Below are 16,009 nucleotides of genomic sequence, written 5' to 3'. Positions count from 1 at the left end.
AATAAAGTAACTTTTTCCACTACATGCAGTGTCACTGTACTCACAGCAGAGGCCGAGTCCTTGCTCTCTGAAAGCGCTCTCTCCACATCGCTCAGACAGTCTAGTTTCACAGCCTTTTTCTTCCCACACTGCACTGCCTCTTTTGCTTTCTTGGGCTTTCTCTTCGGTCCCCCTGACCCAACCTCACACCTGGGACACAGCACCTTAAAACACACAGGGTTGCAATCAAACACACACCTTGACATCTTGGCTACACTGCAATGGATTTGGTTTATGAATCACTAAATACATGTACAATAAAATGTTAGAAATATTTATTAAGAGTCTCTGTATGAATACTACATTAGATAACTGTCTGGTGCAATTTATTTAGCATCATCTTAGCATTTCCCTTTGGACTATTGTTATGTGGAAAACACTAACAATCACAGCGTTTGATTCAGTAGTTAATTCCCCGGCTCTGTGACACCCATTCCGCACCCACTTGACCATTACCTCGAGGAGAGAATAAGGGGAATTCTTCATCAGGAAAGTTTTAGCGGCACACTCCTTCCATGCCTGCACCTCACTGACCAGCGACTCCAGCCGTGCAAGAGGGTCCAGCTGGACTGGAATGGCTCGACCCCGTATTACCAACTCGGCGAGAGTGTCGAGAACAGGAACACGGCCACCGAGCTGAGAGAGAAACAAACAAGTTATTCTCTGCTCTCAAAAAAACCTTCTGTATCAAAGATTAAAACAGTTACTACCTTAGTCAGAAAATAAAATTTGTACAGAAGTATTTTTATGGAAACAGTGTTTTGACCTCCATTCTATTCAGTTCTTGTTTTTCCACAGGCCCTACCTGGAGCGCATCCACCTCCTGCAGCCACTCTTTAGCCCTGTGCACAATGTCTTTGAGAAGCAGGCCGTTGGGGAGATATGCAGGGATACTTTCCAGCTCCTGGACAGCTGCTGCCAGAGTCTCCACGTTATGATGGGGCCTTTTAAAAAGAACAGTATCTAGTTAACGCCTGAAATTGGACACAGCTACAATTTAAACAATTTTTCCAAGGCATCACAATTAAACATCTTCCAGGAGCTAGGTGGCGCAAACAGTTCATTGTTCAATGTTCAAACCTTTCCCCACAACAGGCCTGCAAACTACTTATTTTTCAAAAAAATTAAATGCAGTTCCAAACTCTTATCTTAAAAATGAATACCAGCACATAAGACTCAGATGAACAGACAAGGAAAAAGGCAGTTTGTCCCCACTGCTACTGTAGTGACCTTAAAAAAAAAAAAGTCAAGACATTTCCAGTTTTGACTACATAATTAAATGGCATAACGGAAATGCAAAATATCATGTTTTGTAATAGAGGTAATATTACCTAAAGAACTGGAACTGCGGGATAAAACAGTTAGATCAGGGGTTCATAATTCAAGAGGATTTTTAAAAACACATTTGTAATTAAGTGGTTCTGTGAATTAGAAGTATAAACACTGAGCTGCCCTTCACACCAGCACCAACCATAAACATATAGGACTACCGACCAGCATTGTTTATTTTATATGTGCATAAAAAACAGGACATTTGTAGTTGCACTGTGCTTACTTTCAGTGGGTGAGACCCTACAGAGCTATAGATGAAATGCTAAAAGCGGTTACTTGATTAAAAACAAAAAAATAACTACAGTTCATCCCTGTAATTAGTTTAATACAAGACCAATGTGTAAAGCACCATTTAAAAATACAAAACACCCAACTATTGAAATCTGGCTGTGAATCGTAGACCGCAGACGGATCGCTGTGTGTGAAATGTTTTAACAGTCAGCCAAACAAATCTAACTATCGTTTGATCCAGTTAATCTCTCAGGAAGTGGCTCTGAACTCTAAATGCAACCCCTGCACATTTCTCTCTGCGCATCAATGATGGATTAACTTTTTAAGCAGCTTTTCAAGATATGCGTCAATACTGGCCTCACAACCATTTAATTGGGCTATGCATTGTCATCACTGCCACCGACCGCTACAGAAACAGGTCACCGGCACAGGCAATTCCACAATCTCCAATGCACTACAGAGCTGTGTCCTACAAAATAATTTTATGTGATGCGTTAGATACTCCATGGCCAGGTGCAGGTCCTTCTATTTTGACAACCAGTTTTTGTTCCAAACACGACAGGAATATCTACTTTCAGTACCTTATTGGAGTGCAGCCACACATAGCCAGATCATTTTCAAAATCCTCTTTGAAAACTATCACATTGAAAGGGGTTTCCCCAAAATAATTCCTCGAAGTTAGAGAATTCTTGTAATGATAGTTCTCCATCAGCTGGGAAAAAAAGTTTCTCAACCTGTTCAGAGCAGATTTTGGATAGGAATGCATACAAAGTTTATTTAACTTATTTTATTTATTTATTTATTTTTAAACGCACCCTCCGATTGGATTTCCAATTACTCGGTTCAGCATCAGAGCACACCAACCTAAACGAGCACAACACAGACGCAATCCCTCAAGACTTGTGCATCCCTATGCCATACGCTTCCTTCACCCTGCAATCCCAGAATACAAACTGTAGAGCCCACATTGTAGTCGAGGACTGGGCTTTCTGGTGTTAGTAAGCCAAGGAACCTAGCAACCCCTGCACAGCTATGTAATGCCCCCAGGGGCTCTTAGTCGGCAACAGTCTGGATTTTGATCAACAACCTATAGACTACAGGATTCTTCTTCAATGGCTGCAAAACAGTTTTAACAGTGCAGGGTATTCCTCAATATTCTGCACTGCACTCATCTTTTGCGTGATTAAAAACAAAAACAAAACAAAAAAAACTTGTGCGCAATCCAGCTCTGGGAAGATGTGGAAAAAGTATCACCTAAAGACAGACAATAACCTGGAAGATATGGAGCCAACAGATGTGCAGCATTCGTAGGAGCCATGCCATTAAAAGCCTTTTTAACTCAAGTGTGACACTGGTTATCAATGCATTGGGAGTCAATGGAATGATGTCAGAACTAGGGAGACATGCTCACTTTTTTGTTGATCTTGTGGAAAATTCTAGCAGCAGCATTTTGCACTAGCTGTAATTGAAATGAGGCATTATCAGGGACACTGACAAAACACTATTGCAAAAGTTAAAAATCACACTGATGCTCTGCAAAGAAAACAAAAGCAAGTCAGTCTTCACCAGTGCAATAACAATGATGGATACAGATGTCAACATTTCCCGAGACTGTTCCAAGCTGCAGCACCGCCATGACTATGATAAAGCTATACGTAGAGAAAATTTTACAAAAAAAATGAACCATTTCTTACAAAAAAAAAATTTAGACCCTTCAGTGCCGCATTGACTTTACAGGACAACCACAGTGCTGTACCGACTAACAGCCGAGTCACGCACACTTGGACCAATGTTAGCAATAGGGCTATTGTTGCTACATTTTACATATCTTTTATCCAAGACCTTCCTGTGCAAAAGACTAGAGGGACAAGGATTAATCTAAGAAGCCTTTACTTGGCTCCAAGAGATGCAAGAGGTGCAACCCTTGTCTCATGAGACTAACAGAATCGAAGACAAGCAGGCAATGGACAACCCTTCACAATGGACAGCACAGATAAGTGACACCAACTGCCTTGACAAACAAAATCGCCTTATCTCCTAGCAGTCATCTGGCCAGTATCCACTGCCTTGCCAGCTTTTCAGTTTGGGAAAAAAAAAAAAAATCCAGTTTCCTCTCCCTGATTGTAAACCACACTGTAAGAGGGCAACCTAGTACCATCATCAGAACACTTACTGGTGGCACATTACAGGTTAGTTTGTTGTCCAAATACAGTTACATCATGGACATCTACACACACACACACACACACACACACAATTTATAAGTTACAAAACGTACAGCACTATCTTCCCGTGTCTCACCTGGCTTTCAGGAGGCCCCGTGCTTGGTCTTCCCAGTGCTCAGACACCGTGAGCAGCTCCTGCAAGCGAGCCATGGCCTTCTCAACGGAGGGGTGGGGGCTGAGGCCCACTCCCTGGTCGATGAGCCGGCGCATGGTGTCCAGAGACAGGCCCACGGGGTCTGCTGTGGCTTCCTGCACCCCCTCCAGCCAGCGCGCCTGCTCCAGCCGTTCGCGCAGCACGGGCAGCTCGGGCAGCTCCAGGTCGAAGTCGAAACTCACATCCAGGAGCTCCTGGATCTCCGCCGGCTTGGGCGCGTCCTCAGACAGCACTCTCTTGCTGTGCTGCTGGAAGTCCTGCACGCGGTTCAGGAGGTCCTGAGGACAGGAAAGTGAAGATGAGCTCTGATACTTATCACAGGATAGGATTCACAAGCTGCTACTTTGTTGCAGAGATACTGCTTATGAATTAGATCTTCAATGCTAGCATTACAATGAACAGATGTTATTTAAGCTCTGAGAAGCTATTGGAAAAACTCACTGAAACAGAAAAACACAAATTACAAGTCTATACGTTTTTTTTTTAATCAGGGGCTGGGTAACAAAATAAATTAGTAGAACATTTGTTTAGACATTAGACATCCCTGGAGATTGTGAGATTGAACAGATGGGCTCTGTAGCCTCACTTGAACTAACAACCATCACTACTGGGGGGGGTAAGGCCACTAGTTTGAATATGTAAAGCAAAATGAAAAGTAGCAAGCTCTTCCTTAAAGACTTGACGATGAAGGACAACCTTCCTTTCTGTTCTGCAGAAACCCAGGCCTGGATGGATCAGGAAGTTTCATTTATAACTCTGAAGCAGCTTCTAGAACTGCCTTTATGTTTTCTTTTTTATATACAAAACACAGCTCGTTTCTCCACCGTTTCCTTTCCATACCTTCAGTAAGGGGGCCTGGCTGATGCTGCAGGGCAGGGTGTACAGCTGCCGAACAAAAGCCTGCAGCTCCTCCACAGTCAGCTGGTTCTGGGACTTCCCTCCACCAGAGCGATACCTGAGGTTTAGACACTCGTCAGGAAACAAACAATGCAATACATTTCTCATTCCCGTTCTGCCATCTTTGTGAGACTTGAATGTGTATTAAAAGAAGCAGAACAGGACATTGACATTCCCAGAAAGACTGAAAAATCATTGAAACCTGTGAATTATAGGCCGCCTCTTTCGACCCTTCTGCATTTATGCAATGGAACCGAAGCCCTACTTTAACAAAATTGTTCACCTCAAGCAAAGAGTGGCTGTTCATTTAAATCAACAAAATACAGCAATAAAAAAAAAAAGTCATCATTACTTTACTCAGACAGTTGGAAGAAAGAGCAATGACAGAATTGTTAAGACAGGAGTATGATTATAGTAGTTCATTGTACTACTTTAATCCTATAACTGTAACGAGTTAATTTTGCCATGCCAGTTCCCACTGACTGCGATGTGTTCTTATTTTGCATGTTATTTCTGGGGAATTTATTTTAATCTTTGATCTATTCTTATTTATGTAATGGTGACTAAGCTAATTTCAGGCATTACTTCAAATTTAGTCATCTTCCCTGCTGTTATATCTCTCCCATTTCTGGTCTATACATCCATCAAATCCATTTAATCTTTTGAACGTTCATTTTGTAACATACTCCTTACAATTGTACCCTTATCCATCAGCTCTGTAACAGTGTTTACCCAAATATGCAAAACCAAACAAAACCATCTATATGCACAGACATGTTATTTTAAGCATCTTAACGATCATGTTCACATTGTTCTGGGGAAAACATGTATACATCTGTAATGGCCCACAACATGAAAGACCCAGAAACCCAGCTCTCGGCTTTTAAGTGGCGAGGACGAGTTGTCGTGCGTCTGTACTGGGCACATTAACCACTCACCTGGTTTGCCTCTTTCCGTTGAGCAGCTGCTGTGCGACTGAAGCACACTTCTCTGCGTCCTGGGTCACCAGTCGCAGATGGCGGAGGAGGTCGTTATCGGGAAACTTCTTCATTTCAGACTCCTCTATCAGAGAGCGGAATTCATCCAGACCTGTCAGAGGAAGACGCCCAGCTCTGTAAGACCGCCGACACACAACCGGCTGCGTCCTTATTACTTATTGAAGGAAAGGACATAATTTCAATGTGTGGAGTTGAAAAGCAGGTTGAATTCAACACCTGTCCTACACCTTGCTGGATATATTGCTGCTCATTTTGTACTCAACTGGGTTTCATTGTATACAGTTTCATTCTTTTGCCGTTATAGCACTGTCCAATATGAAACACTATATAGCCTAATGCATAGAAATATGGCAAAAAGGAGCAAATTCCTATCAAATCACATCATCCAAAGGGTCAGATCACACTCACGAAATTACCAGTAACATTTCATTATACTGAAACAAATGCATTAAAGGATCAGAAAACAAACTATACATTAAAACATTAAAACCTATCCAGGGGGAATGATTTAGTAGATCGAAAGTGATCAGAAACATGCATTATCCCTCACTTCTCATCACCACTTACTTCTTTTCTTGTCCATTTTAGCTTCCAGTATCTCCGTCACATGAGATGCCCAATCATCGTAGGATTCTGCACGTAGCTTGATGGCGTTCATCATGGGGTACAGGTCATCCAGTGTATATCTATACCTGCAAACGGCAACGCAGAAATACTAGGTTCAGCACAGCCGAGATGTGATAAATACAAATGTATTTCCAGAATGTTAACAGTTTAGGTTTGAAGTGCCACACTTAAGAAATCAGAAGAATGCATGTGCAGCTCAGGGTTACTAAAACTGGAGCAGGTATTTCAGATGGTAAGTAATTAGCAGGAAAGAAGTTGAGCCCTGTCCTTTTCCTCTGTATTATAACAGGGAATGGCTGTAGAGGACTGTCATATTTGACATTAACTAAAAAATTACTTAACAGAAGACAAAACTTAAGATGGTCATGAGCTGCAGGGGTCTTGGTTAAAGTGAATAGACAGCTACAGACAAGGCTGCAATAAGAACCAGGACAGGCACGGGGGTTGATGGACAGGAATTGTCCTTGGGTCTTCTTTAGGAGATGCTAGTGCTGAACTGAGGAATACAGAAGGGAAACGGGGAGGGGATGTCTAGTAATGAAATATGGCGACTCACTTCAGTGTGTAGTTCTGCACCGGGCAGGAGCAGAGGTCTTGCATGTGATGCAGACACACCAGGGCCCCGGGGCTGCAGGGGCACGTGACGGCCGACAGGAAGCAGGTGGTTCTGCACTTGGCACACTGGCGCTCGTCGTCTGGCAGCAGATCATATTCCGCTCTCGCCGCGTTAAGCACTCCCTGGGGGTGGGGGATAAGCCTCTTTTTCAGCAAGGGTCTCAATACCACCACTACTTTCCCAAACCGAAGTCTGTTCAATATAGCTCATGTGTTTGTCTGCATTTGCTGTAATATCTATTAATCGTAACAGTCCTATAAAAGGAATCTAAAGTGAATTTGCACCGCAGCGGTGTGTAACTCTTGCCCACAACTGTTGGTGTCAAGTTATATTATTATAATAAGGGTGTGGCAGTTTCTTGCAGCAGAAGGGATTATGGGAAGATGGGCCAGAAGAATGCTGCACTCATTACACTCTAACAGACAACAACCCAATGTTGAGAATATAAAGTCAATATGGACCTTTCTTCACAAGAACATTGTTCCACATGCTAGAGCAGTCGAAAGACCGATGTACATTCAAATATTCCCTACCTTTTTGCGGGCTTCTTCACGCAGGACTCTCTCCTCTTTTATCATGATGGCCATGTCCTTCTGGACGGCAGAAGCCAGGACCACATCCAGGGTGTCTGCTTTGGCAGCAATCTTGCAGATCATCTCGTCGTGGGAAAACACGCAGTACCGATGCAGGAGGCGGTAGTGGTCGACACACTGACGACCCAGCGGCACCTGACAGTCACAGAGGCAGGGTTTCTCTCAAATACCTAGGCTGTTCTCATCATCGCTGGCTTGCAAAAGTACACATTTTACAGACAAAGAGAGAGAAGCAACCTACCCAATCCACGGTGCAGAAATTAACCGCCTCTGCGAAGTTGAAGCCCTGATTGAATCCGCTGTGGTAGGCTCGGGGAAAGGTGATCACGAACTCACCGGCACACTGGTTTGTTCGATAAATCTAAAAGACAGACGTGGGAGAAAAAAAGTTTCTCAATGTGCAACAAATTCTTATTAAATATGCACATAAACTGGTCAGTGTTAAAATGTCTAATAACACACTGCATATCTTTAAATGTGGTGAAGCTACCCCACTGACTACTACTTCATACATTTGCCCGTATAAGTCAACAGCAGGTGCTAGGTATTTGAAGCTTGTCGTTTTGTTTGGAGTAAATTTGCATAAGGTGAGAATTTAAATACATGATTTGCTTTTTAGCCTTAGCAGCAGAAATGTGTACATGTCTTACTATTCACTGTGAAATGTATTCACTTGACACAGACATGTACAAGTATTTGTGGGCTAAAGCACATTCAGTTATTTTGAGAATGAATTACAAAAATGCTCACACAAAGAGGGGGGGGGGGGGGTTCTTTTTCACAAATCATACAGCGTGACACCCATTACAGAAACTACACATCACGCCTCATGAGTATTTAACCATAGACAAGTCTATAGATGCTAATGATCATCTTGGAGATTGAAGAATCCCAACAAGGATGTTTTAATTCAAAATCTAGGGGTTGTGTGGGTCTCAGTGACAGCTGATTGTTGGCAATACTCAGAGACCTATAAGCAGTGCAGTGCACAGTGGTTTCTGTGCTTTATCCACATCATACTTTTCCTCACTCCTTTAACTTTCAGATTGATTTTGAGAGCTTAGTTTGAACACTGAACTCATACAGTTACAAACCTGTTCCCCAGTATCGTATAAAACAGATTGTGGTTTTACAGTGATTGGTTATCACAATTTATTGTGTCTGGACAAAAGAAAATAAAGGCAATTAAAAAAGATATGAAAATCCCTCAATGAGAATCGCAGTAAAGATTTGTCAATCTTTCAGCATGGAAAACCAACTTTTGTTTTGGAATGGGGATAAAAAAAAAACTAGTCTTAGATCTACACAGGCCATGTAAGCTATGGACCATTCAGTGTGGGGCCAGGATATCTCCTCGAGCCAGTCTTGCAGTCTCTCGAGAGTAAGGGCACGCGTACCGGCACTCCGTGGGACATCAGGGTGTTTGGATTCATAATGGTGACCAGTTGGTGTAACAGGTCTGGCTGGGACTCAAAGAGCTCTGGGGCCAACTTCTTCATCACCTCTTCCAGCTGTTCGGCAGCATATCCAGGGGCTCCATACCAGGTTTTAGGTTCCCCCCTACATCAGAGTGAAAAAGATTTGTTAAAAGAAATGCACGTTTCTACAGATTTCAGGATCTGTTCTACAGAACCACATTATTCACTAACCAGTTTAGAAACTGTTTTAAGCAGAATCTGCTCACCTCTAATTGTTCTTCAAAAATAAATAAAAACCTGGTTCAGGTGTAAAGCAAAGATTCATGGTTATATCTGTACGTACAGTCTTACCTATGATAAGTATCACAGGCAAATGTAAGACTTTTGAATAGGAACTACTCTCTTTACAGGAGTGCTGCTGCATGGGACATCAGTGCAAGGACGGAAGGTTTTTCAGGAGGATCGTACCAGTGTAAGTAGTTAATGGAGTAACTCCAGTGGTCTTCAATGTGCCAGCAAAATGAGGAAAAGCACATTCCCACATACAGCCAGGGTAATTTCATTCCACAGATATCAGCAGTGACGTGAGTGAGGACTGAGGGGTCCATTACTGGCATGTTGTTTAGGTTCCAGCCACAGTTGAGATAATCCTGAAGAGAGAGAGAGAGATATTGAAATCAGACCATTCAAAAACCACACATGTATAAAACAAAAGGCTGCAAAGGGCAAATGCAAAGAAATGCTTAAAAACAATTACAAAAGAAGTTTGTCTTATGTCAATATTTTACGTGGAATCAAATCTATATAAGTTCAGTTCATTTAAAGAATGGAAAACTGAAATCAGAAATTGGTATTGACAGACCAATGCTTTTTCCTCCCCCCAAATCAAACACAATCTGGGGTATAATTCACAGACCGCACCTCATCTTCTGGCGCAACTTTGAATCGTCCTTCTCGGATGGGGAATCCACTGCCAAATTCCTTGGAAGCAATGTCAGCTCCATACTCCACAGTGACGTCTTCTTCGATGGTACTAACTAAACGCCAGAACTCTTTCTCCACCAGCTCTGTGGGGACCATCTGATACAGAAACAAATAAGGAGGAAAAATATTGATTGTGTGTGAAAATAAAATATTAACATTACATGCTGTGCTTCAGAAAGGAGCACAAATACGACATCAAAAGTATATTTCAACAGTGGAAATTCTAAATGCAACTAGTTTAGGAGACTTTGTTAATATCAACGCTAAGATTTTGGATATGTAGGGCTAGTTCCACAGACCCAGATTAGCACTAGTCTTACACTAGTCAATTCTTTTGTAGATGGTAGTATCAATACTTACATGAACTGGCATGTTGAAGTAGTCGGATTTGAAAGAGTCTGCCATTTCTCCAAAGGAACGCAGGGAGTAGTCTCTGTATGCCTGTTCGAATCCAAATGCTTCCGGAGGCTTGCTACACTCCTGTGGAAAACATTTATAAAAAGCTGGTAAATGCTCAAACCTAAAAATAATGCATGACATGTTTTCTGTGACATACGAAAGGTTTCAAGGGAAACAAATCACTGGAGAAGTCAATGGCCATGCACAATTGTCTTCAGTGCACTGAAATTGGCAGTAGGGCTGTCTGGGCGACACTTGGTTGTTGGCACCAATGTACCTGCTCTCTCAGACCCAGCATGACAATAGGACTGACGGCTGTCCTCGGGTCGGTATGCGAATAGCGTTTGGTTTAGTGGCAGATCTGAGAATACACTGAATCTTTGGTAAACTCATGTCAGAGTTCAGTTAAATACTTGTCAGCAACAACTGCAGTTATTATATAAAATATTATATTTATGTCACAGGCTTTATGCGCTAGTGAAACTGGGACAAACAGGACTTTGCTGTATGTACATGCAAAGGAAGGGGATGTGGGGAAGTTTAAATCAACCTCAGCCCCAGAGCAGTCCCTATAAACAGCTTCACAGTGAATTCAAATGAAGACAAGCAAAGCTAAGCCTAGAGCTCCGGGGGTAAAATGCCATGTACCATCTCCTAATGATGTACATCTGGAGGAAATCAGATGGGGCTAAACAATGTGATGAGGCACACGGTCAGTCCTTCCCATTGAGATCTGAATCGTAGCACCGCACGTTTTGCTTAGGTTTACCAACTGAACTGTACATCAGGGTGGTTCTCATTGTGTGCGTTGGATGTCCCACAAATCAAATATTTAAAAAAGTATTTCTGAATAAGACTCTCGTTCATTTGTAAAATAATAACAGGGCTACATTAAACATGAATGCAGCTAGGAGGGAAAAACTCACTTGTATTTTATGAAGAGCAAGGCAGAGTGTACTTAAAAATTAAGCCATGAACAGGGCTTAAATAAATTGTTTTGACAGCATGATATTTTAATTGTACTAATCTTTCCTGTTAATAAAACCGCACGGTAGTTTTTGTAACTTCAACAAGATAAGTCAGTGCAACCTGTAGGAGAGGGAAAACATTATCTGAGGATATTTTCTGCTAGGACTGTTTAGAACCTAAATGAAGGGACTTCTATGTAACTCAAGCCAGAATGAAAACTACTTTCAAGTGGACATCTGCTGATAATTAACAGATTAAGAAAAAGAGAGGGGGTAACGAATAGTAGCTTTCTGCATTTTTTTTTTTCTTCTTTCTTCCATCATAAGTCCTCCTTTTGGCCTCTGTACCTGTGGGGTATGTTTGCTCACTGAAGGAGTAATTGTTTTAATTGCTTTCAACAGAGCGTTCATTACCTGCGCCAGGCACTTGGGGCATCTCCAGTCTCCTTTGGGAACATCATGGAGAGGCGGGATCAGACAGAAAGTGTGGTAGCTGTCATCACAGCCATCACAGAGCAAGAGTCTGTCCTCGTCGCTCCCACTGCCACACACCAGACAGACATACAGGTCCACCTTCAGACAAACAGACAGGACTGAGACACTTCATCCTACAAACGCCCATTACACACTAAATGAAGAATGCAATACGTGTTGTGCTCAGAAGGATCAGAATACTGATTTTTGATTAAGACAGTTTTTCTAAAGCCTTAAAAGCTAGAGATCTTAAAATTCAGGATGTATTCAGGGGTCATAAAACCACAGCCTTGTTCTCAAGTTACTTCCAGAGGGAGTCACTACAACAGCATCAGCTGCAAACAAGCTAGGGGGAGGTTTCTAGACAAACTAATCGTTAAAAACCCAGACTTGGTGATGAAAACCATTATTACAGGGTGGTTATTTGAGTGTCGAGAAAACCTCAATTTTACTTGGTAATTCCAGGGCATGAAAACTTATATTATGTGCATCTTTCCAGCAGGAACTGAAAAGATTATTTTGTGGTTCACTTATTAATATTTGTATAATTCTTTCCAATTATTCTTCTTAAAAACGGTCATGTATGGCAAACAAAAAGCATCACCTTACCAGGTACCAAACCAGCACAATCACAATAGTGGATCAAAAAGTCCACACTTACTATACTCACGGCTGGGAGATTTTTCTTATTCCGTGACTTGGCTCTCTCTGCCTCGTTTATCAGCTCCTTATTTTCAATGGGTTCAAGTTTCACCTGCACGGGGATCTCCCTCTCTGTGAAATACAATGGCTCTTTAAAGCACAGAAAATGCAATTTAGATCAAATATTAAAATACTCCAACCGAACATGATTTTGTTTTAGTTTTAATTTTCCAATTACCTGGCTCACTCTTTACAACCACAGAGCCCATTCTCCGCCGCAGGTTGGGTCGGTTATCACAGGGTTCTCCTGGCTCAGATTTTACACAGCCCCCCTTGGAGAGAACCAAACAAACCAGTCAGCAGAGTCGCTAAAGAATTCCTCTTGGTATTCTGAACAGATGTTTCTATGAAGTCAGACGTTATTAAAAGAGTAATGCCTACGAAAGGGAGATGTAGTCTCATCGCAGACTAACTCCCATTCACCAACAGTGTGTGTTAATTTAGCACTATTTATAACTACTTTCTATCATTGAAATTAGGCAGGTTTAACAGTATAACTTATGTAAATAATTTGATGTACAGGAAGGTATCATTTTTATATACATTCAACAATAAAAGTGAACATAGGACATGTTTCACTTCTGGTCCCTCAGTTAATTACGGTTTTGAAAAGCAGCTCCTCTGAGAAGTTTGGGAAGTTCTGGTCTACAGCATCCACCTCAGCTCTCATGCGCTTGGCTCTGCGGGCGGGGGTGCAAGTCTCCACAGGCTGCATGGACTGCCTCTGCGCCAGGTCATGGGGCTTGTATTCTTTATCCTTCGTGTCATTTGTCAAGGTTGGCTTCTGGACACACTGGAGGAAAAGAGAGAAAAAAAAGTGTGTAATATACAACAAGCTGAGTTGAGAGTACAAATTAATAATTTAAAAGCATTAAAGTTATCCAAATAAATTGGGAAAGTTGGGATTTTCCATGTATAGAAAGGAGTCTCCAGTAGATTATTATAAGCATCGCACTACACAAGACTCAAATAGCTTCTAACTGTACAGAAGGCATCACCAGCGCAGAAAGAATGATGTCAACAGAAACTGGGGGAAACCCCCAATACTGACCCTGCTATCTTCCTAATATTTCAAATATCATGCTAAGACACTTCAGGGTTTGATGAACTATCGACCTTTATGCTCAATTTCAGAATAGCCAATATAACTAGATTGAGTGAATGCATTTAATCCCCAGTCCTTAGGAAAGATAATAACAATCCTGGACATCATTAACAAAATGACAGGAATTAACAGAACATTTCAATTTCAAATCAATTTTTTTTAATATGCCAGCAGTGGATTCATTACAACATTCTGATGCGTAAAGGAGTGAGAAAGCTGTAAAACAAGTGTTGATGGACTGACACTAATTTGATAGAAGTTCCACAAACCATAATTCTGTAAATTCAAAACAATACATTTTAGCATAGCTTTTGGTTAACCACATTAAAAAGGAGACTAAAATAACCCTACTTAACCCATTTAAATGCTTCTCTATTTTCCCTGCTACCTGGCTTTAAGAAGTGGCTGTAAATAAAAATAAAAACAAAACCCACCAGAAAAATGTAATGCAGTTTTACAGCTGCTGTATCATACATTCTATATTCAGAAAGCCCGATGACACACAGGCCTCTTTCTACAGAGCGTTTAGCTTGCTCATGGAGGGAAGCTGGCCTTCTGACAGCTCAGAAGACCGAAACTCTTCAACCACAAGCACAAGCAGGACTGAGATCACCGTTAGACAAGAGTGAGTGGAGGTCTCGAGCATGCACTGCACAGGAGAGAGGCTAGCAGCCACAAAAACCAAAACATGTCCCAAGGCATCGGAAAACAAAAACAAAACACACAATGAGACGGGGCAAGGAAAAAAAATGGCCAAAAAGAGGGCAGACCACATCTTCAGAAAAATATCCCACTGCTGAGGAAAAAAAATCCAAATAATAAAAAGCCTGAAAAGAAAGTATCAGTTTAATTGGACATCCTTTTATTGCATCTATTCAAGATGCAAGAATAAAGCCATGGTGCTTTATCCCTGCAGGGCCTTGCCATCACTCAATAACAGCCTCGGTCGTACTTTGAGATGCTTTGGCTTAGTAACCAGGAAGCAGACGTACCTTCTCCAGATCTGGATCAGCCAAAAAACGCATCAGTTTGGAAGTATGCTCAGGCATCTAATGCAAGAGAGAGCTAGGAAAGTTATACAATCATCTACGTGACCTCTGTGAAAGAGGTCACGGAGAACCAGTCGGCCAGCCTGAGCAAATGCTTCTTTACTTTTATACCATGACAAGCATTACGACATCATTCACATTCTGAATAACTTGACCTTTAACGTTTCACTAAATTACGGTTACAGAGGATTTAACGCAGTTCAATTACAACTGTTTTTTAAAACCAGATTAAGTAAAACATTATATATATACATATATACACACTTCTTCTACATTTCTACTCCTGAACAGACAATCGAGAAGCCTATTACACTGCCATCACAACAGCCACGCTCAAAACATGCCAGGGTGAAATGACCGATAAAAGCAAAAAAACATTCTGTAGCATGCAACTGCACAAACTTGTCAAAACATGTATTGTAAATCACATATGTAATAAAGACTATCATTTTGGGTTTCTTCCCCACTTATTTTACACTTTATACATGGTAGTCTCCTGTACACAAAAAAAAGAAAAATGCAATGTGAATCAATACACTTGGATTTATCGCTGCAATCTCAACAGGCAATTGAGATCTCCAGAAACTGAGCACCATCTGCTAATCCAACAGGAACCTCTGCCCTAATGAGGAGAGAGAAGGAGACAGGAAGTGGTCTCCCACCGGTTCCCATCACTCACCAGAAGGTTGGCTCCAGTCTGGAACAGGTTGTAGGGGTAGAGAATTCGCTCGTAGTGAGCGCGTAAATGAGAGCCCACGGCCTTGCCAGGAGCAAAGCCCATCTTCAGTGCAATCTTGGTCCATCTCCTGTCTTTACACACCGTGTCAAATCCGCCTTCATCGGCCACCAACTGCAAATCAAAGGCGCACGGGTTGTTAACCTTTCCGTCATCATACATGTTGTTACCAAAGAAACCAAGCAGCTCTGGCTGTGGTTTCGGCCTCAACAAAAGGATGCTGTAAAAGGCACTTGCTGAGGACACCCTCCCAGTCATCCCTTCTTTTAAGTCAACAGAGATTTCGAACCAGAAAAGTCAATGTGCCAATCTGACCCAAGATTTCAGGATTCTTGGTTTTGGAGTCAGAGTAATTTAACAACATTATAATTATTTTAAATGAGTGACATGTTTAGAAAAGTCTGCACATAAAAATGGTAAATACTGTAAAAAACAAAAACTTCATCACTTAAGACTAAAAGT

The 16,009-nt window shown here is 41.7% G+C and overlaps 1 protein-coding gene across 10 annotated transcripts in view; it reads right to left on the bottom strand.

The window, feature by feature from the left end:
• Nucleotides 1–16,009, bottom strand: part of kdm5ba (lysine demethylase 5Ba) — a 30,214-nt gene that overhangs the window by 4,018 nt on the left and 10,187 nt on the right. Inside the window, exons 4-23 of one of the 10 annotated variants that reach the window (XM_066703499.1) lie at nt 15,491–15,661; nt 14,755–14,811; nt 13,259–13,450; nt 12,836–12,929; nt 12,617–12,747; nt 11,896–12,054; nt 10,475–10,594; nt 10,052–10,210; nt 9,599–9,780; nt 9,110–9,272; nt 7,954–8,073; nt 7,653–7,847; nt 7,060–7,241; nt 6,444–6,568; nt 5,817–6,030; nt 4,822–4,936; nt 3,904–4,259; nt 845–983; nt 496–675; nt 45–203 (exon numbers count right to left, since the gene is read on the bottom strand). In XM_066703499.1, the coding sequence (XP_066559596.1) occupies nt 45–203; nt 496–675; nt 845–983; nt 3,904–4,259; nt 4,822–4,936; nt 5,817–6,030; nt 6,444–6,568; nt 7,060–7,241; nt 7,653–7,847; nt 7,954–8,073; nt 9,110–9,272; nt 9,599–9,780; nt 10,052–10,210; nt 10,475–10,594; nt 11,896–12,054; nt 12,617–12,747; nt 12,836–12,929; nt 13,259–13,450; nt 14,755–14,811; nt 15,491–15,661 (3,213 nt within the window). The remainder of the gene's footprint in view (nt 1–44; nt 204–495; nt 676–844; nt 984–3,903; nt 4,260–4,821; nt 4,937–5,816; nt 6,031–6,443; nt 6,569–7,059; nt 7,242–7,652; nt 7,848–7,953; nt 8,074–9,109; nt 9,273–9,598; nt 9,781–10,051; nt 10,211–10,474; nt 10,595–11,895; nt 12,055–12,616; nt 12,748–12,835; nt 12,930–13,258; nt 13,451–14,754; nt 14,812–15,490; nt 15,662–16,009) is intronic. The other 9 variants (XM_066703500.1, XM_066703505.1, XM_066703501.1 and 6 more) reach the window with 9 other exon arrangements.

The sequence above is a fragment of the Amia ocellicauda genome, chromosome 5 (assembly GCF_036373705.1).
Source record: "Amia ocellicauda isolate fAmiCal2 chromosome 5, fAmiCal2.hap1, whole genome shotgun sequence".
Classification (NCBI taxonomy): Eukaryota; Metazoa; Chordata; class Actinopteri; order Amiiformes; family Amiidae; genus Amia; species Amia ocellicauda.
This window is presented reverse-complemented; position numbering and strand designations above follow the sequence as displayed.